Genomic DNA, 21789 nt, shown 5'->3' with positions numbered 1-21789 from the left:
GGCGGAAAATGACAGCCCCTATCTCTTTAACCTCCTCCAGTCCTACAAGCCTCCTAGATTGCCTCTTCAATTATCGCCCCTTATCCTCCCCAAGTTTAGTCACTCCACCATCAGCAACCATGCTTCCAGCTGCCTTTGCCCAAAGTTTTGGAACCTCTCTCTAGCCCTTTAAGTTGCTCCTTCAAAGCTGTGATCAGGTTTCTGACTGTCAATCCTAATATCACCCCTGTGGTTTGGTCAAATTCTTATTGTTCTTGTTAAACATCTTGGGACAGTTTGCTACATAAATGGCAATATATATAAATGCAGCTGGTTATTATAATTCAACTGATTCAAAAAGGTTTTGGAACCTTTTTGAGGTGGATTCCTTTGATTTTCGGTCAATTAAATGGTGCTGCATCTCAAGCTGCCCGATTGGACAATCGTCTGCCATGTCGAATGGTGAGATCTCATCTCTTTCATCCTCACTTTTAGCATCATGAGCGAAGACTTTCTCAGCCAAGATCCGTGCTTCTTCATCAATTTCTAAAACGGATAGTAAGGTGGTTACTTAAAATAGCAAGAAGGGTCAATCGATCAGCATTAAAATGTTAGCAGCAGGAACTCACAGATTGATTATCAGGCGCAACTGTTAAATGAGAGATATTTCAGTGTTATGTGGCAATACCTACAGCTGGACTGGAACACCTTATAAACAAAGGGCAGGTCTGCTTGTAGAACTGGAACATCATTTTTTAGAATTAATACAGTAGTTTAAATGCAACAAAACATAGGAACATTTTGAACAATGTGGTGAATAGGACATCAAGTGGAGTAAAGTGAGAAATTCAGGGTTGTGACTACAGATATGAGATTTGAGTTCCCAACATGGCAGAGAAATCAGAGTCATCAAAAAAAAGGATCGGTGCCGGACCACATCAAAAGCAGTTCAGTGCTTTCTGCAGATAAATAGAGGAAGTGAGAGCACTTAACTGCTTTTGTTGTTGTCCATGAGCTGTCAATCACAGCTAGATGTTTATACAAATTGTGGTTAGTTTCACAGCTGGATACTTGAGATCCATTCAAGCATGAAGAGAAATTAAATTAAACAATCCAGACAGACGGTTGTGTGAAAGCTGTCAATCACAGCCCAGTAAAATCAATTTCTCATTGATGTGAATGAAAGCTTTGCAGATCAAAGATCTGAGGGGGTTAAAACCCAGCTGATGTGGTTTTCACTTTCTAGGAATTTACAGCACTGTTTTCTCTGCATAAGCCAGCGGATGTAGGGCATAGGTGAGTTTTAAAACAGTGATTTTTTTTTCACTCTCTCTGTCTGGACTGTTCTCTAGCTTCCAAGCAGGGGTCTCTGTAATGGGGAGGTCTCTGGTGGGTGTCTCTTATGGGGAGGTTCTCTGGTGGGGGACTCTTATCTATAGAATCCATAAACACCCTGCAGTACAGAGTAGTCTACACCGACCTTCTGAAAGGGTCTGGTTTCCTCCCACAGTCCAAAGATGTGCAGGTTAGGTGGATTGAAAATAAGAAACTGTCCCAGTTGAAAGGGAAGAAATATACATATATCTCGATCAGCTGGACTGCTTGACAAAATTATTTTTTCCCTCTGCTTTTGAAAATGGACAGTGGCTCCAGCTGATCACATGTTAGCGCCTGGACGTTTCTGAGCAGTTTGAAAGCAAGCAAAGGCCCTGGATGTCGCACCCTTGCATTATATTTGTTAGTGCTCTTTGGGGGGGTTTAAACTAATTCAGCAGGGGCATGGGAACCTGGATTGTAGTTTTGGGGTACGGGAGATTGAGAGTATAGAGGTCAGGAGCACAGATTTGACTTCACAGGAGGGTGCCAGTGTTCAGGTAGGTGGTTTGAAGTGTATCTACTTCAATGCCAGGGGTATACGAAATAAGGTAGGGGAACTGGCAGCATGGGTTGGTACCTGGGATTTTGACGTTGTGGCCATTTCAGAGACATGGATAGAGCAGGGACAGGGATGGTTGTTGCAGGTTCCGGGGTTTAGGTGTTTTAGTAAGCTCAGAGAAGGGGGCAAAAGAGGGGGAGGTGTGGCGCTGCTAGTCAAGGACAGTATTACGGTGGCGGAAAGGATGCTAGATGGGGACTCTTCTTCTGAGGTAGTATGGGCTGAGGTTAGAAACAGGAAAGGAGAGGTCACCCTGTTGGGAGTTTTCTATAGGCCACCTAATAGTTCTAGGGATGTAGAGGAAAGGATGGCGAAGATGATTCTGGAAAAGAGCGAAAGTAACAGGGTAGTTGTTATGGGAGACTTTAACTTTCCAAATATTGACTGGAAAAGATATAGTTCGAGTACATTAGATGGGTCGTTCTTTGTACAATGTGTGCAGGAGGGTTTCCTGACACAATATGTTGACAGGCCAACAAGAGGCGAGGCCACATTGGATTTGGTTTTGGGTAATGAACCAGGCCAGGTGTTAGATCTGGAGGTAGGTGAGCACTTTGGAAACAGTGACCACAATTCGGTGACATTTACGTTAGTGATGGAAAGGGATAAGTATACCCCGCAGGGCAAGAGTTATAGCTGGGGGAAGGGCAATTATGATGCCATTAGACATGACTTAGGATGTGTTGGTTGGAGAAGTAGGCTGCAAGGGTTGGGCACACTGGATATGTGGAGCTTGTTCAAGGAACAGCTATTGCATGTTCTTGATAAGTACGTACCAGTCAGGCAGGGAGGAAGGGGTCGAGCGAGGGAACCGTGGTTTACCAAAGAAGTGGAATCTCTTGTTAAGAGGAAGAAGGAGGCCTATGTGAAGATGAGGCATGAAGTTTCAGTTGGGGCGCTTGATAGTTACAAGGAAGCGAGGAAGGATCTAAAGAGAGAGCTGAGACGAGCAAGGAGGGGACATGAGAAGTCTTTGGCAGGTAGGATCAAGGAAAACCCAAAAGCTTTCTATAGGTATGTCAGGAATAAAAGAATGACTAGGGTAAGAGTAGGGCCAGTCAAGGACAGTGGTGGGAAGTTGTGTGTGGAGGCTGAGGAGATAAGCGAGATACTAAATGAATACTTTTCGTCAGTATTCACTCAAGAAAAAGATAATATTGTGGAGGAGAATGCTGAGACCCAGGCTATTAGAATAGATGGCATTGAGGTGCGTAGGGAAGAAGTGTTGGCAATTCTGGACAAGGTGAAAATAGATAAGTCCCCGGGGCCGGATGGGATTTATCCTAGGATTCTCTGGGAAGCCAGGGAAGAGATTGCTGAGCCTTTGGCTTTGATTTTTAGGTCATCATTGGCTACAGGAATAGTGCCAGAGGACTGGAGGATAGCAAATGTGGTCCCTTTGTTCAAGAAGGGGAGTAGAGATAACCCCGGTAACTATAGGCCGGTGAGCCTAACGTCTGTGGTGGGTAAGGTCTTGGAGAGGATTATAAAAGATACGATTTATAATCATCTAGATAGGAATAATATGATTAGGGATAGTCAGCATGGTTTTGTGAAGGGTAGGTCATGCCTCATAAACCTTATTGAGTTCTTTGAGAAGGTGACTGAACAGGTAGACGAGGGTAGAGCAGTTGATGTGGTGTATATGGATTTCAGTAAAGCGTTTGATAAGGTTCCCCACGGTCGGCTATTGCAGAAAATACGGAGGCTGGGGATTGAGGGTGATTTAGAGATGTGGATCAGAAATTGGCTAGTTGAAAGAAGACAGAGAGTGGTAGTTGATGGGAAATGTTCAGAATGGAGTTCAGTTACGAGTGGCGTACCACAAGGATCTGTTCTGGGGCCGTTGCTGTTTGTCATTTTTATAAATGACCTAGAGGAGGGCGCAGAAGGATGGGTGAGTAAATTTGCAGACGACACTAAAGTCGGTGGAGTTGTAGACAGTGCGGAAGGATGTTGCAGGTTACAGAGGGACATAGATAAGCTGCAGAGCTGGGCTGAGAGGTGGCAAATGGAGTTTAATGTGGAGAAGTGTGAGGTGATTCACTTTGGAAAGAATAACAGGACTGCGGAATATTTGGCTAATGGTTAAATTCTTGGTAGTGTGGATGAGCAGAGGGATCTCGGTGTCCATGTACATAGATCCCTGAAAGTTGCCACCCAGGTTGATAGGGTTGTGAAGAAGGCCTATGGTGTGTTGGCCTTTATTGGTAGAGGGATTGAGTTCCGGAGCCATGAGGTCATGTTGCAGTTGTACAAAACTCTAGTACGGCCGCATTTGGAGTATTGCGTACAGTTCTGGTCGCCTCATTATAGGAAGGACGTGGAAGCTTTGGAACGGGTGCAGAGGAGATTTACCAGGATGTTGCCTGGTATGGAGGTAAAATCTTATGAGGAAAGGCTGATGGACTTGAGGTTGTTTTCGTTAGAGAGAAGAAGGTTAAGAGGTGACTTAATAGAGGCATACAAAATGATCAGAGGGTTAGATAGGGTGGACAGCGAGAGCCTTCTCCCGCGGATGGAGGTGGCTAGCACGAGGGGACATAGCCTTAAATTGAGGGGTAATAGATATAGGACAGAGGTCAGAGGTGGGTTTTTTACGCAAAGAGTGGTGAGGCCGTGGAATGCCCTACCTGCAACAGTAGTGAACTCGCCAACATTGAGGGCATTAAAAAATTTATTGGATAAGTATATGGATGATAAGGGCATAGTGTAGGTTAGATGGCCTTTAGTTTTTTTTCCATGTCGGTGCAACATCGAGGGCCGAAGGGCCTGTACTGCGCTGTATCGTTCTATGTTCTATGTTCTATGTTCTATGTTCTATATTTGATTTTCGGCTTTGGACAGACGTAAACCCTAGTTTGTATTTTATGGTGGTTGGGCCCTGAACCTCTCTCCTGTCCTTTATTCCACTTTTATTGTGTGAGTGCTAAAAGGGTGGGCCTTACGCAAACACCTCTCCCAACTGTGTGCGAAATGAGCCAACCCCTTTTCTTTTAGCCACCTCACGTTTGCCGAGCATGGACGGGGGATTTGGAACACTCCAAATTTAAGGGTTGGAAAAAAACACCCCGACGATAATATAGGGGCAAATCAGAATTCAAAAAACACCTTTCTATTTGCAGACGGTAGTGGGAGGGGAAATCAGGGCTGTTAATTTAATCCCATGCCTGTCCGTAACAGAAACAGCTGAAACTTTGGATTTACCCTATTTAAATTTGACCAAAGTCCAAATTTAGTAATGAGCCAGATTGGACATAAAATAACCAACTGGAAACAAACTCGGTGGCCGGAACCTGATTGTGAGATAAGTGACTAATCGCAGCAAATTCTTTGCACTAACATGAAGAAAATGGCAATAATTGATGCCCAAATGTTTGTTCAGCAAGAGACGTTAAGCAAGAAAGGTTTGGAGACCCTGTGCACAGATCGATTGAAAGCTCTGGCTGGGGAGATAGAGTTGAAATTGCCCAGTATAATCGCACATGATCGAATCCTGGTAGTGGTAAAACATCTGGATCTGACCTTACCAGTGGAGCCTGTAGTGATCCCTGTATGTGCATGTACATAAGGGGCAGTGGCGGACTGGCCAGGGTGTCAGCTTGCCCGATGGCAAGTGGGCCCCTGATGAAGTGGGCCCCCTATATCAAATAAAAATGCAATAAAGAAACAAACACAGACAACTGTTTTAGTAATAAAAAGGAATAAGAAAAAAAAGAGAACAGGACACAAATAAGCAGTGCATGAAAAGGAACCAAGCAGGGGAGGTAGTGGAAGGATGTGGAATAGGGGGGCCCGGGTCGGGCATAATTAAGGAAATTCCATGTTTTCAGCAAGAGTGTGTGAATTTAAAGATAAAGTTACAATTCGTGATTTGAGATGGTCAGCAACTTCAAAGGATATCAAGCAGTAGTCTTGGTTCAGCCGGTACATCGGTCCGGGGCCCGGAGAGCCAAGAAGGGGCCCGTGAATCTCTGAAGGGCCCTTAAAAATTATAATTAATAAGGTAAATAAATCACCAACTTCTTTCCTGAGATTTGTATTCTAACTTAATAAAATATAATTGTTTTTAAAAAGAGCAATACCAAATAAAAATGCAATAAACAAACAAATAATCACTCAGTATATGAAGGAACGAAGCAGTGTTAAACGGATGTGAAAAGGAGTGGAGGGGGGGGGCTGGTTCACCCGGGTCGGACATAGTTGGAAATCCACATTTTCAGCAAGAGTGTGTGAATTTAAAGATAAAGTTACAGTTCGTGATTTGAGATGGTCAGCAACTTGAAAGGATATCAAGCAGTACATAGGGTCGGGAGGTCAAACTTCTAAGTTTCAACAGTTGTCTCAGTTGCTTGCTGGTGTGAACACTGGACAGTGGATTGTCTCCTCTTCTGAAGCTGCATAGGCCACAGTAGTATTGACTAATGAACATAGCCTATTGAAGTGTAAGTAAGTTATTTTATATTTTTTATCAAGTAGGGGTTTATCTGGCGTACCTTCAAGTTATTCTTGCAATCATCAATATTCATTTCTCCCAATTAAGTTTTTATTTCAGGAATATTACCCCTACCAGCATGGAAAAGAAAAAGCATAAATCTGGGTCACTAAAACGCAAAGAACAAAAAGAAGCAGAAAGGAAGGAATCAGCCAAGCGATGCAGGCCTATTACAGAGTTTATAATACCACAAGCACAATCCACATCAATATCCAGTTCTGCAACAAATAATCAAGAAGCAAGAAACAATGCTCATGGTGATGATGCAATGACATGCGAGTTACAAGAACAGAGAAGAGCTACTTTGAATGTAGAGGCAAATACAAGTGTGTCCATTACTAATCAACCCAGGCCCAATATTTCTTCTGGCTTCCTTGTTCCGGTATCTGTACTGCCTGTAGTTGCAACATCTGAACACATAGCTTCAACTAGTGACAGGGAATCAGATATTCCTTCAAGCATAAATTACTTGGTTTCTGAAGCACATCCTGTAAATGAACCTACGCAAGAAAGATCAATTACTGGAATCTTCCAATATCCATCACGAGCAAAGCTAAAACAGTTTTTTGCTGAACATCCACTTCAGCCACTTGATGATCAGCCATTTGATGCTCGTTTGTATGAGAGGAAAATTATGAATGACTCAGTCCTAAGAAAATGGCTAACATATAACAAAGAAAATAGATGCTTATATTGTTCATACTGCTTAGCCTTTGAGTTTCCCAACACTTGTAATCCATCACCCTTTGTACGTGGCTTTAGTGACTACAGGTGTATTAGCCAGAGCTTGACTTTACATGAATCGACAACAACACATGTCAGAAATGCTCAGCAATATATCAGTGTGGTTAATGATGGCACCTTAGATATATTTTTTGCAGCATCACTAATTAAAAGGAAAGAAGAAGTATTGAAGCAGAGAAGTATTGCCATGAGGATTATAGACATCATAAAGATGTTAGGCAAGCAAGCACTTCCTTTTTGAGGTCACAGAAATGAATCGGCCTACACTCCAGATAATGAGGTTCTGAATCATGGTAATTTTTAGCTACAGTGCAGTTGATGGCAAAATATGACCCCATTATGGCAGCTCACGTTTCTGCAGTGCAAAACAAGCCTAAACAAAGAATCAAACGATTAGAGCAACAAGGAAAGGCTCAAAGTAAAGGCCGTGGTGGACTTGTTACATACCTGAGTAAAATAACTATAAACATGTTAATCAAAATTATGAAGAATATGATACAAGAAAGAATTAGTCATGAAGTTTCTCAAGCAAAATATTATTCTATTCAGGTTGATTCAACACAAGATAATTCATCCATCGATCAGTTTAGCATTATTATTCGGTATGTGCTTAAAGGTATTATCTGTGAGCGACTACTTTCAGTTGTGTCAAGTAATGATGGTACAGGACAGGGACTTTTTGATCTATTGATTGAAACATTACAGCATCTTAAAATTGACCCCCAAAAACGTTTATCTGATAACACAGATGGCGCTGCAAGCTACCATGGCCAGTATAATGGTTTACAAAGTAAAATTGCTGATGTGGCTGATCAACATGTTCATATATGGTGCTATGCCCATGTCTTGAATTTGGTGATAACTGAAACAACAAATGTTGTGTGCCTGCAGTTTCTTTTTTCAATTTGCTCCAGAATATAGCAACTTTTGTGAAAGCATCATACAAGAGAATGGCTGTATGGATAGAAGTTGTTGGAAAACATCTAGGACAAGAAGAAATGAAACGATTAAAGCTAATTGGTGAGACCAGATGGTCAGGAAATCCAATGCAGCAACAACTATATTTGGACGTTTTGATGATGCCGCTGCCAGTACTTTCGTAAATCTATTGACATGCTTATCAATGATACAAGATTCAGAAAAGTTTGATGCAAAAACAAAACATGAAGCAAATGTTTTACTTCAAAGTCTTCTAAAGTTTGAAACCATATTGGCAGCATTTACTTACTTGTATATATTTGAAACTATAACCCCGTTATCAAGTTATCTACAGACAAGTGGTTTAGATATGTTTACTGCATGGAGTTTGGTAGATTCAGCTACAACAAAGTTGAAGGAACAGACAAGAATATTTGATAACGTTCACAGCAAGGCTTTGGAATTTGTAAATAAATGTAATGACAGGATTTCACAGATGAATATGGATGAAAATCAAACATTGGAAATTGATGCGTTGGAAACAGCATTGCCAATTAAGAGCCAGAGGAAGAAGAAAAGAATGGCAGATGAGCTTATTGATGATGAAAGAAATTCCTCTGATTCTCCAGCTGATTTTCGAGTAAATGTGTTTAACCTAATAATGGATCGCATTGTCCAGTCACTAGAATCACGCTTTGTACAACACAAACAGTTGTATAAAGATTTGTCCTGCCTTGACCCAGCAAAGTTTAAAACTATTGCAGAGAAGGGCCTTGAAGATGAAGCATTGGAAGGTATTATTAAGCTGTTTCCACAAATCAGCAAAGATCAAGTAATATTGGAATTGTTTTCTTTTGCTTCAAACGTTGATGTATTAAAGCTATTGCTTAATGATGGTGAGAATATGGATTCCAGTTGCAACAATTGTAAAATTTGCAGCACTTGCCCATCTTGTGTATAAAAAAATTCTGGCATCCAACAGACTTCATGACAAGGCATATGATAACCTTTATGAACTTTATAAAGTCATCTGCACACTATCAGTTACTCAAGTCCAATGTGAGAGGACATTTTCAAAGCTAAAGATCATAAAGACAAGGTTAAGAAATTCGCTGTCTGAGGAGAATTTGGAATCATACATGTTGCTATCCATTGAAAAGGAATTGTTAGATGAATTGGATGCAGAAGCAATTATTGGCAGATTCGCACAATCATCTAGCGAACACAAACGATTGCTCTTAATATAGTGGACTGCATGCAATGCTCTATTGTGCTTTTGAAACATCTGCTAATGTGTAAATTGTGCAGTAAACTATTTAAAAATATCAACCAATTACCTAAAATTAAAAATAAATAATTCAATTATAACATTCTGTATTTACATTTGGTATCTACTTCCAGTAATATGTACAGTACATGTATATTGTAATTACTAAGAAATACACATTTTTTCCACAACAATTTTAATTGTACCCTTTTTTCCATATGTATTTTTTGAAAATGTTATTTATTCGTTATGAAAATTAAATGATAGCATTGTAGTTGTGGGTGGGCCCCCTTTGTCTCCTGGCAACCAATATTTTTAGACCCAGTCCACCACTGATAAAGGGTTAATGTGTAATCAGTACACCAGATGATCACTAGAGGGCTGGACCAACACGGGTATAAAGGCAACCACACTGTGTCTCGCTCTCTCTTTTGGATGGACTGTGACCAGGACAGGACTAGCTCAGATGGTTAGTGTAGTTGAGCATCGTTACTGTAGTTAGATCTTATTAACCTTATCACTAGTATCAATGTTAAAGTAAAGAACTCACGCAATTATTGTTATAGTTACTCAATAAACCTTTTGTTACTACTGGACAAATTCGAGTCTTCTGCACCGAGATTCAGAAGACCTCATCGGGACCAAATGCCCCCAGAGCCAGGGAGGAAACTGCCTCTCCCAGTCAAGAAGCCATCAGAGAGTGAAGCTGGAGCTGTACCTCCACTAGAGGGCAGTGGTGTTGCAGAGGGCAGGGAACCTGTTGGTAGAGAACGCCCCTCCAAAGCCACAGGCCTGGTCAGGAAACTGGAGATTGATTTTGCCAACAAATCTATAGGAGAAACAATGTGGAGCCAAAAAAATTCCTAAATTCACCCAGTGGGAGAGAGGGTGATGCCTCACTCAGTTGATAAGTCACCTGGATGTACAGCAAGATCTGGCCATCCACCAGAGGGCATTAGTGTCCCAAAAGACACAGAACCCATCACTCAAATCACCAACATAGAGAACCCAGTTAGATTGGACCCCATGCTTATCCCACCAGGCTGCTGCACTGGTAGCCATATCTGGTGTGGGTTAGGTGAGGCCAAGGCCAGAAGATCTTCTTCCTGTCATCCCAGCTCAGAAAGGCTGGCCCGCATTCAGGGGCCAATTGTCCACCTGTTGCTGCGCACACCAAACGTCCCTATCATTTGGAAACTGGACAAGAGCACCTCCTTCTTATGATCCCAGGGCCTGGCACCCCCAGAGTGGGGTGTCTAGCATCACCCTGTGCATTGCACAGAGCAGCTTAGGCCACACTCAACACTTGGATGGTCACCACCTTGTAAAACTAAGAGACACTTTTGTGTGGGCAGCATGGTAGCACAGTGGGTAGCACTGTTGCTTCACAGCTCCAGGGTCCCAGGTTTGATTCACGGCTTGGGTCACTGTCTGTGTGGAGTCTGCACGTTCTCCCCGTATCTGCGTGGGTTTCCTCCATGCGCCCCCGTCTCCTCCCACAAGTCCCGAAAGACGTGCTTGTTAGGTAATTTGGACATTCTGAATTCTCCCTCTGTGTACTCGAACAGGCGCCGGAATGTGGCGACAGGGGCTTTTCACAGTAACTTCATTGCAGTGTTAATGTAAGCCTACTTGTGACAATAAAGATTACTACTACTTTTGAAGGGTCAGATGTTGTGACCTCCAACAGCAGGAAGTGAAGTCAGAAATTTAGCACGAAATATGCAAACAAATTTCAAATCCTCCCCAAGTCACCCAAGACTGGACCAGGTTCTTGCCCTAACTTGGGTTTAAACCTCACAAAGAAGATGCAACAGGGAACTGCCATTTCCTCTGCTAACTGCGATTGATATGCTGGTGATGAGACCATCAATTCACGCGACACGTGGTTAGAAGTGAACAGTGGTTTTAATCGTCTTACAACAGAGCCTGCCTGTGACGAGATGAACTCCAGATGAACTGGCAGACAGGCTCTCAGCATCAACCTTTATACATCTGGTTAAGGGGAGGAGCCATGGGTGGAGCCATGGGCGAAGCCAAGGGTGGAGCCCAGTACAAGCTCCTCATCTCCCCTATGGGTAGAGCCGCGCAACTACACGTGATCCAATACAATATACAGGCTCAACACATGTTGTACAATACAGTGTGGATTATTAGTATTTATAATTCACCACAGCTGGTATCAATGAAAGAATGCCTGTATACTTCTGGGATCGGTCTCTCCTATATTATTCTAGCGGGGAGGGTCTATTGGGAAAAAAAATGAAGTTAAATAGAATTCATTTCAATTTCGCTGAGGGGGAATGCGTTTCTTTTTTGATACAGGAAGAAAAAAAAATATATACACCTCCATCAGCTGGACTACTTTATAAAATTATTGGGCGTGATTGTCCATCCCTGTTTTCTGGTGCGGTATGCCCCCGCCAGCAGCCGGCCAATGGGGTTTCCCATTATGGACACCCCATTATGGCATTATGGGCACCCCCATGCCGACGAAACGATGCATTCCGCCAACAGAGAATCCAGCCCACTATTTTTCTCTGTTTTTCAAAATGGACAATTGCTGGGCTGACAAGATGGTCCCAGCTTGTCACATGCTTAGCTTCTGGTTGTTTTTGAGCAGTTTGAAAGTAAACAAAGGCCACAATATGCAACACTCCTTGTGTCATATCAACATTCCAGCCAAGCCAGCGCCGTGGCTCAGCAGATGAGCTGTCTGCCTCAGCCAGCTATGAACAAAAGCAATGGTTTGCAACTCCTAGCCTGCAATCTGCTGCTAATGGCCTACTAAGCATTACCTGTTTCAACTCACAGTGGTTTTATATCAGGGGGCTTCGTTTCACAACCTGAAACCAGTATCAAATGACCGAGACTTGTGCTGTCCGAGCTCCTTTAATTAAACAGTTTTTGAATCTTATAGTCAATCGCTGTTTGACATCTCAAGGAGACAGTAGCTCCAGGCAAGCAGTCTGCCCTATCTACCATTTAACCGTCCTATCTACCATTTAACCGTCAAGCAGTCTGCCCTATCTACCATTTAACCGTCAAGCAGTCTGCCCTATCTACCATTTAACCGTCAAGCAGTTGGCAGCGGTAAAGTACGTTAGCCTTTATCAAAACTACAAACTACAAGAATAATGGAACTTGTGCCTTCAAGACTAACTCAATTCTATGTGACTTCTCCATCGTGGAAGTCTCATTTCTGGAAGGACAGATTGCACTGCAACAGTCAATCCCCCCCTCTGAAGAAACAACTGGTGCTCTGGATATACGTACACCCAAACTGGTATGTTATTGTGGTCTGGCCCTGAACCTCCCTCCTTCCTGTCCCATAGCTCTCTTTTATTGTGTGAGTGTGGATGTTGGAAAACCCTCTCCAATGTGTGTGTGAAATAAACCTCCCCCTTTGTTATATCTTACCCTGGGTTTCTGTTTACAGGTAGGAAGTGGGAGGAGAAAGCAGGACTGTTTATATCAACCCTCCCACCTCTCCCCACCACCTCCTGTCCATAACAAAACACACAATCACTTTCCAACAAGCAGATTGGAACAGGAGATGTCAGCATCTGTTCCTACTTCGATATCCATAGAATCCCATAGAATTCGCAAATTGCAGAAGGCATTCGGCCCATCAAGTCTGCACTGACCCTCTGAAAGAGCTCCCTACCCAGGCCCTATTCCCATAACCCCACCCAAACTGTACATTTTCAGACACAAAGGGGTAATTTTAGCATGGCCAATAGTCAAGGTCCCACCATCACCTGCTACACTTTCTTAAATTTGGCACTGGAAGGAATAATAATTTCAAGCTACTAGTTGAAAATACATTACCTATATCCAAACATTAGTATTCATAATCAAGATGCAGCCTGTTTGACATGGTTTATCAACCTTGTGGAACAGTTTTCAGGATTCTCTGCTGCTTTTCCTTAGTTCAGCTGCTTCCTTTGCTGTTGGATGGTCCCAGTGAGGTAATGATGTTACTCTAGTTTACATGGAAAGTTCCAAGTCTCACTCTCCCCCCTTATGCATCATGGTTCAATTACTCCCGTGAAACAGTCTGTCTTGTCCCTTTGCAGTTTCACCAGCATGAATCCACCATCGGAGCTGCTGGACATAAATTTATTGAAAAGGCTCATTAACAGCAGTCCCTCCCCCAACCATTCTTCACGGCCTCTTACCACAACTTTCTCTTCTCATCAGTGACACTGAGTTGGCCCTTTCGACTTATTTTCCAATTCTAATCTTGATGATCGTGTCACGGAATCTCATTTAGTGCCTCAGTCTAATCTACCATCTTGTATAACTTCAAGCTTGAATTCCCAGTTGTGGGGGTGGGGTGGGGGGTGGGGTGGGGTGGGGGGGGGGGAAGGGGGGTGGAGTTGGCCGGGTGGGTGGCAGGGTGGAGTTCTTCTGCTCTCTGCGCTTCATCAAGACCAGACGTCCTGGACCATATTCTTTAATTCATACACAGCAATCATGAACCAATAAGATGCAAGAATTTGAAAAGTCTATTTATCAAAAACAAACCAATTCTCACTGTCAGACTATAGACCCTAGAATTATGCACGTGGATTGCTTGCTATGTTGTTCGCTGATGTGTAATTTTATTAGTCCTTGTGCCTCATCAGGATTATTTTGCTATATTCTATGATTCCAAAATGAATCAACATCCCATAATGGATTCTGCAGGAAATATAATTGCACTTCAATATAATATAGCTAGGTGGAGATTCCTTAAAGTATAACCTAAATATACAGCATTCCTGTTCCCTACAGGGATAAATTATTGAGAGGTAATGGCTGGACTGTACAAAGCTGCCATTCATAATGGCAACAGATCAACTGAGAACATATCAATGGTGAACAGCCAACAAGAGCATAACAATGAAAGTGCAATAGTGAATAGATCAATTGAGAGCACATCAATCGTGAAGAGCCTTCAAGGAAATGACGTCTTGGAGAAGTTGTCTCCAGATGAGAAGCAGCAAGAGCTCAACGATACATCAGATCATCCCAAAGGGACTGATGTCACAAAGCTCCACAATGCATCAGATCATCTACAGGAACCTGAGATCATAAAGTGCCGCGAAACATCAGATAATACAAAGGACACTGACAGTATAAAGGTTGAAAATGAATCAAACAAGCCAGAAGGAATGGATCTTGAACACACAAAAAGTCACTACGGAAAAACAGACTGTACACAAAGGTATGGCTGTGAAACTAAAGGACAACTGAACAGCACAGTCCAATGCAATGCCAAGAAAGGGTTTGAACTTGCAGTCACACTTGGCAGACCATACAGTGTGGAAAACAATCCAGATGACAACCGAGCAAGGGACTGCAGGACAGTCTGTGAAACACAGCTACTGGTTGAGGTAGCACGCACAAATGCACGTGTAGAGAATACAAAATTCACACATAATGGCAACAACAATGTCAGGAAGAACAGGTGTAGAAAGTTCCAACATGGTACATTGTTTGGAAAGAAACAACAATGTTCCAACAGTCTAGAAGAATTGGTCCTTGCTAAAAATAACAGATAGCAATCAGGTTTTATCGGCAAAGGGGACACAAAATCAACACCACAAGCACAGAAAAAAGATTAGGTCAGACAACGAATATTGTTCAATCATTCAAACACATGATCGATCTGGACTGATGACTTGTTGGTACTGAAACGCACTACCAGAGTGAAGACTGAGTACAGACTCAATTTATGGACTGTAAAAAATGTAAAAACTTGTTAGCTACTGTACAATATCAGTAATCAATTACATGTAAAGAACTTACAATGCTTCTTAGAATAAACATGTTTGTAGAAATCTCCAAACATCTTTGAAAAAAAGGGGATGTAATTGTAGTGATATTCAGGTATCAATATACATGATCAATGTATGCAAATGTTGTACAGTCATTTCAACATTAGATGTCTCACAGTCAGATAGCATAAGAACTGGGGGCGGGATTCTCTGATCCCGGGGCCGGGTCGGAAATTGCCAGACCGGGCGTGATTCATGTGACGCCGCCCCGATGCTGGAGAATCGGCGCCATTGGCGTCGGTCGGGCGCCACTCTACATGCCGCCCCCCGCGATTCTCTGCCCAGGACAAGTTGAGTGGCCGCCAAGAACGCCCGAGTCCCGCCGGCGACGTTCGTATGTTGTCTTACCCGGCGGGACCTCGGCGTCCATCCTGCGGGGGGGCGGCCTGGCTGGTGGGGAGGGGGGCCCTGACCCGGTGGGGGTGGGCCTCCACCATGGCCTAGCCTGCGATCGGGGCCTACCAATCGGCAGGCCGGCCTCTCCTGGTGGAGGCCTCTTTTCCTCCGCGTTGGCCCCTGGAACCCTATGCATGTTGCGAAAAGGCCGGCGCGGAGAAGGAAGCTACCGCCCCTGTGCGAGATCGCCCTGGTTGCAGCGCGCACGCGCAGACCCGCGGTGCCCGTTTGATGGCAGTATTGGCAGCTGGAGCGGTGGGAGTCGCTCCAGTGCCATGCTGGTCCCCTGTACGGCAAAGGATCGCTACACTTAGCGGTTCGATGACGCCGTCGTAAAAACTCCAGTTTTTATGACGGTGTCAACACTCTTCCATCAGAAGTGAGAATCCCGCCCCCTGGATTTCCGCCTTTTCTAAGTCAGATAATGTTAGAGTGTGATCCAGAATAGTGAACACGCAAGACATAGAATAGCTAGAGTGGGAGAAGTTGGAGTTAGTTTGTTATAATAGTGTATAGTTATATAGTTGTCTGTATTGTACTTTATTTCTTTATAGTTAGTTTAGTATTGAGTAAAGGGACTCGCAGGTTATTATTTTATACTCATTAAATAGTTCATCTTTCAACAAGAAGACTATTGGTCATTTTATCATCCTGGTGGATTCAAGAGTAATATATATATTTTAGATAAGTTATTATTTAAAATATAACAATAATGATATATTGATTGGGATGTAAAGAGTTAAAAAGTTAATGATAATGCTTCTTACCACTAGAGTAAACACAGAACAGTCATACATATGTCATGTGGCTTGGGGATTCTGGAAGAAGGCTGCGAAGAAGGGGTTAAGATAGTGAGGCAGGGGCGGCATGTGGTGCAATGGATAGCACTGGGACTACGGCACTGAGGACATGGGTTCGAATCCTAGCCCTGGGTCACTGTCTGTGTGGAGTTTGTACATTCGCGCCATGTCTGCTTGGGTTTCACCCCCACAACCCAAAGATGTGCAGGGTAGGTGGATTGGCCACACTAAATTGTCCCTTAATTGGAAAAAAAATAATTGGGTACTCTAAATTAATAAGAAAAATAAAAAAAAGGTAGTGAGGCAGGAGAGAGAGAGCAATTGCACTTGACAATTAGAGATTGCTAGTTAGAAATAGCATAGTTTAATAGAGAAACATTCTACTTTGGGATGGGCAACACGGTAGCACTAGTGGCTAGCATTGTGGCTTCACAGTGCCAGGGCCCCAGGTTCGATTCACCGCTGGGTCACTGACTGTGCGGAATCTGCACTTTCTCCCCGTGCCTGCTTGGGTTTCATCCAGGTGCTCCAGTTTCCTCCCACAGCCCAAAGATGTGCAGGTTAGGTGGATTGGCCATGCTAAATTGCTCTGAGTGTCCAAAAAAGGTTAGGAGGGGTTATTGGGTTATGGGGATAGGGTGGAAGTGAGGGTTTAAGTGGGTCGGTGCAGACTCAATGGGCCGAATGGCCTCCTTCTGCACTGTATGTTCGATGTTCTAGTTAGTTCAGTTTTAGTTAGTACTGTAATAAATTTATACTTTTGTTCGTTAACGAAGCTTTGATTTCTTTATTCATCATTACACATTCAAGATATCCAGATAAAGCAAAATAGAGAACACAACACCGCTCACCCCTCCCTGTCCCCGTACCTGCACATCCTTGGACAGGAAGGGGCAATTTTACATGACCAATCCAGCTAACCTGCACATCTTTCGACTGTGGGAGGAAACTGGAGCACCCGGAGGAAACCCACGCAGACACGGGGAGAACGTGCAGACTCCGCACAGCCACCCAAGGCCGAAATCGAACCTGGGTCCCTGGCGCTGTGAGGCAACCACTGTGCCACTTGCTGCCCAGCTCAACATAAACATTTTCTTATATCAGACACTGTTGTAGATTAACTCACAGTACTTGGGAAGCTTTTGTACCTGGCTTCTTGGCTTTAGACATCTTGGCTTAATTGCAGTTCTCAGTGATTTCCCTGCCCGAGGTAGAACACAGTAGTGGGTGACTGAACTTCGAACTGAGGCTCTTACAGTCTTTGGTCTTCTCTTTGATTGCTGCTTGATATCGCCTGACCCTCTCCTATAAAAGGCTGGAAGTATTTATACATGTAGCTATTTCTAGAGGAGTGTCTTCGTGTGTGAATGCTGCGTGATAGATACCGCCGTGTGGTTACTGAGTTACCATCCTGAACTTAGAAAATATTTCAATTAGAATTAATCCATCATCTGGACATCATATAAATTGGTGCTGGTTAAGGAATTTAATCTCATTCAACATAACCAGGGCTTGAGCGCTTCATCCAGGCTGACACTTCCAGGGGATGCCCTGAACCAGCAAAAAGGGAGGGGCTGGCACATGGATGGGGTTAAAGAAGGAAAATATGCTGTCAGGCAGGGGACTCTCCGACTTTCGCCTTTAACCTGTGTATGTTTTGAGATGCTGGGGAAACTCCGAGGGGGGACAGCAGGATATCAGTGATTAAAATCTGCAAAAAGGCAATAAGCGGGGATTCAAATCTGAATTCTAGCTTTAACAGCCAACATATGGTTTTCCCCGAGTTGTTTGAAACCCACCAGGGACAACGAGGCGAAAGGGCAGAGAGGATTGATGACTGACAGGCTGAAAAACCTTTAAATAGTGACCCAAGACAGCTGATCCCTGTTTAAGTGAAAGGATTTTGCTCTCTGGGTAGGTGACAGAAGATCAACTTTCCGACTCAGCAACAGATGAGGTTTTCTCCGCAGGTTTTCTGTACTGACGTCTCCAACCTCCTGTATCAAGCCTCCCTGTCCAGCCGACCAGCGGCCACACATTAATTGTCAGTCGCCATTGACGTCACCACAGCCCTGAATTCCTTCACCTCTGATTCCTTCCTGGTGACACCTGCAGGGTGGCACGGTGACTAGGTGATTGGCACTGCCGCCTCACAGAGCCAGGGGCCCGGGTTCAATTCCAGCCTTGGGTGACCATCTATGTGGAGTTTGCATGTTCTCCCTGTGTCTGCGTGGGTGCGTGGGTTTCCTCTGGGTGTTCTGGTTTCCTCCCACAGTCCAAAGATGTGTAGGTTCGGCAGGTTATGGGGATGGGGGAGGATGGGGAGGAGGGGCCCTGGGTGTGCGTGGGTGGAGTGCTCTTTCGGAGGGTCGGTGCAGACTCTATGGGCTGAATAGCCCACATCTCCACTGTGGGGATTCCTTTTTGTTAAATTTAGAGTGCCCAATCACTTTATTTTCGAATTAAGGGGCAATTTAGTGTGGCCAATCCACCTAACCTGTACATCTTTGGGTTGTGTGGGTGAAACCCATGCAGACACGGGGAGAATACGCAAACTCCACACGGACAGTGACCCAGGGCTGGGATCGAACCGGGTCCTCAGCGCCGTAGGCAGCAGTGCTAACCACTGCGCCACCGTGCTGCCCTCACTGTAGGAATTCTGTGGATTTCACAATCTGCTCTGGACATGTGCATCTTCCAGATTATGACGCCTTATCCATTTCACATCCACATTGTAACTGAGGAGGCCGGGGAGAATGAGAGGGATCCTAAGATCTCCTGAAATGACTGGATTGCCACAACCCAGAGAATCATTGATTGGCCCCATGTGCCATCAGACCATCCAGGAGTTATTGATCAATGGAAAGGGATGAGCAACTGGTATGTAACCACCAGAAGATTATCATGTATGTCCATGCAAGATATCCAGGGAACTGTGATGAGGCCTTCATTCTGTGCCACTTAGATCTTCCAAACTGTGAGCTGACCCAATGGATGGCTCCTTGGATACCCTCCAAAGATGTGATTGATGGCACCTCGAGAAAACCCACCAATGATATGCAAGGAAAGTACAACAGAAGACACATGAGCGCAAGATTTTGGACTGATGGAAATGCGATTTCCTGTTCATGTCTGGAGGCAATCCTTCCATGTAGATAGGTGAGGCTCTCCAGAAGGAAAATGATATGTGGGCAACATGGTGCAGTTGAGAGGGGTGGAGCTGCAGGAGGAGGAAAGTGATAAACGTTGTGCCACCTCAGCAGAAATAGGAGAAAGAGGATGAGCTGCCTGATGTCAGTGTTTCTGCAGCCTCGTACCTAGCTGCCAGAGATGCCCAGGTCCTCCCGTGTCTGCGTGAGTTTCCTCTGGGTGCTCCAGTTTCCTCCCACGGTCAAAAGCTGTGCAGGTTAGATGGATTGGCCATGATAAATTGTCCCTTTGTGTCCGAAAAAGGTTAGGTGGGATTACTGGGTTATGGGGATAGGATGGAGGTGTGGGCTTAAGTAAAGTGCTATTATCAAGGGCCGGTGCAGACTCAATAGGCCAAATCTCTGCACTGTAATTTATATGATTCTATTCCATAGAGGCGCAATTCAGCAGATCTGAGGCTCTCTACAGCAATGTAGCTCATCAATCACACACCAACATCCTGCCCTTCACTCCCCAAACCAAAGCTGGTTAGGCTCGGGCTATCCTCCTCAGAGCATAGAAAGCTGAGGGGGTGGGATCTGATTGAAGTGTACAAAGTTATGAGGGACATAGCTAGGACAAAACATGTTGCCTTAGTCAAGGGGTCAGTAACTGGTGGAATAGATTTAAGGTAGTGGGCAGGAGATTTAGAGAGGATTTGAGGATAAACGTTTTCACCCAGAGGATGGTGGGAATCTGGAGCTTACTGCCTGAAAGGGTGTTAGAGGCAGGATCCCTCACACATTTAAGAAGCATTTAGATCAGTGTTTTTCAAACCTGTTTTGCCCGGGACCCGATTTTACCAACCGGCCATCCTTCGGGACCCATACCGACCGACCTTCGCGACTCACACAGGCCGAACTTCGCAACCCGCCATTTTAATACGACTTATAGCAGCTTGGGTACACACAGGTAGCTGCATTGTCAAATGGCCAACACACATCATAGGCTGGATTCTCCGACACCCTGCCGGGTTGGAGAATCGCCGGGGGGCGGCGTGAATCCCACCCCCGCCGGCCACCGAATTCTTCGGCACCGGAGATTCGGGGGGGGGGGCGGGAATCGCATTGCGCCGGCCCCCGCCAGCGATTCTCCGGCCCGCACTGGGCCGAAGTCCCGCTGCTGTAATGCCGGGCCCGCCGGCGTGAATCAAACCACCTCGCTTACCGGCGGGACTGGCAGCGCGGGCGGGCTCCGGGGTCCTGGGCGATCCCACCATCCTCTGGGTGAAAACGTTTATCCTCAAATCCTCTCTAAATCTCCTGCAGGGCGATCTGGCCCCGGGGGGGCGCCTCCACGGTGGCGTGATCCGCGATCGGGGCCCACCAATCCGCGGGCGGGCCTGTGCCGTGGGGGCACTCTTTTCTTTCTGCGTCGGCCATAGCCTTTACGATGGCCGACGCGGAAGTGACCCCCTCCCCTGCGCATGCAGCCGCTGTCGCTCCCGCGCATGTGCGGACTTCCGCCGGCCGGCAAAGTCCCTTCAGCCCCGGCTGGAGTGGTCAAAGGCCTTCCACGCCAGCCGGCGGGATGGCAACCACTCCGGCGCGGGCCTAGCCCCTCAAGGTGAGGGCTTAGCCCCAAAAGGTGCGGAGGATTCTGCACCTTTGAGGCGGCCCAACGCCGGAGTGGTTCACGCCGCTCCATCCCGCCGGGACCGCCCGCCCCACTGGGTAGGGGAGAATCCAGCCCCATATGTGAGCAGGAGGAGGTTCTGGACACAAGTTGATCCGAAATTACCACTTGTGGACTGATTTGATCTTTTCACATGTCTTCTCTACTGACTAGTACTACACACCCATATGCTTCACCTGATGACTGTGTATTTACATTGTGTAGTTATGTTAGTCCTATGTTTTTTTTCATGGATGGTACGATCTGCCTGGACTGTATGCAGAACAATACTTTCCACTGTACTTCAGTACACATGAGAATAAACAAATCCAATCCAATGTGTAGGGGAAGGCTGATGAAATCAGAGTGAAGAGGTTGGCATCTGAAAGTGACATCTGCTTCCCTTTCCTGCCCCAATGGGGTCATTGATCCTCTATGAGCACTGTCTCCAAGAATGAGGGGTTACACACACCTGCGGCTCACCGCACTTCCAGTCATGCCAGCTCCATTTCAAAGGCCCCTCCTCCCATCCGTGAGGAAGGATATCTCCTTGTGTGCCTTTATAGTCCACAGCGTGACCTCCAGGGATGCCTCAGAGAATCATGGGGGACATTGAGACTATACTA

General features: G+C 45.0%; 1 protein-coding gene across 1 annotated transcript in view; it reads right to left on the bottom strand.

The window, feature by feature from the left end:
- The window catches only part of ampd1, a 76222-nt gene extending 58581 nt beyond the window's left edge, over nucleotides 1–17641 (bottom strand). Inside the window, 2 exon segments of the mRNA XM_038820794.1 lie at nucleotides 351–525; nucleotides 17509–17641. Of these exon segments, the coding sequence (XP_038676722.1) occupies nucleotides 351–525; nucleotides 17509–17530 (197 nt within the window). The 5' untranslated portion in view covers nucleotides 17531–17641.
- Nucleotides 17642–21789: the final 4148 nt, after the last annotated feature.

This window comes from Scyliorhinus canicula, chromosome 15, assembly GCF_902713615.1.
Source record: "Scyliorhinus canicula chromosome 15, sScyCan1.1, whole genome shotgun sequence".
NCBI lineage: Eukaryota > Metazoa > Chordata > Chondrichthyes > Carcharhiniformes > Scyliorhinidae > Scyliorhinus > Scyliorhinus canicula.
This window is presented reverse-complemented; position numbering and strand designations above follow the sequence as displayed.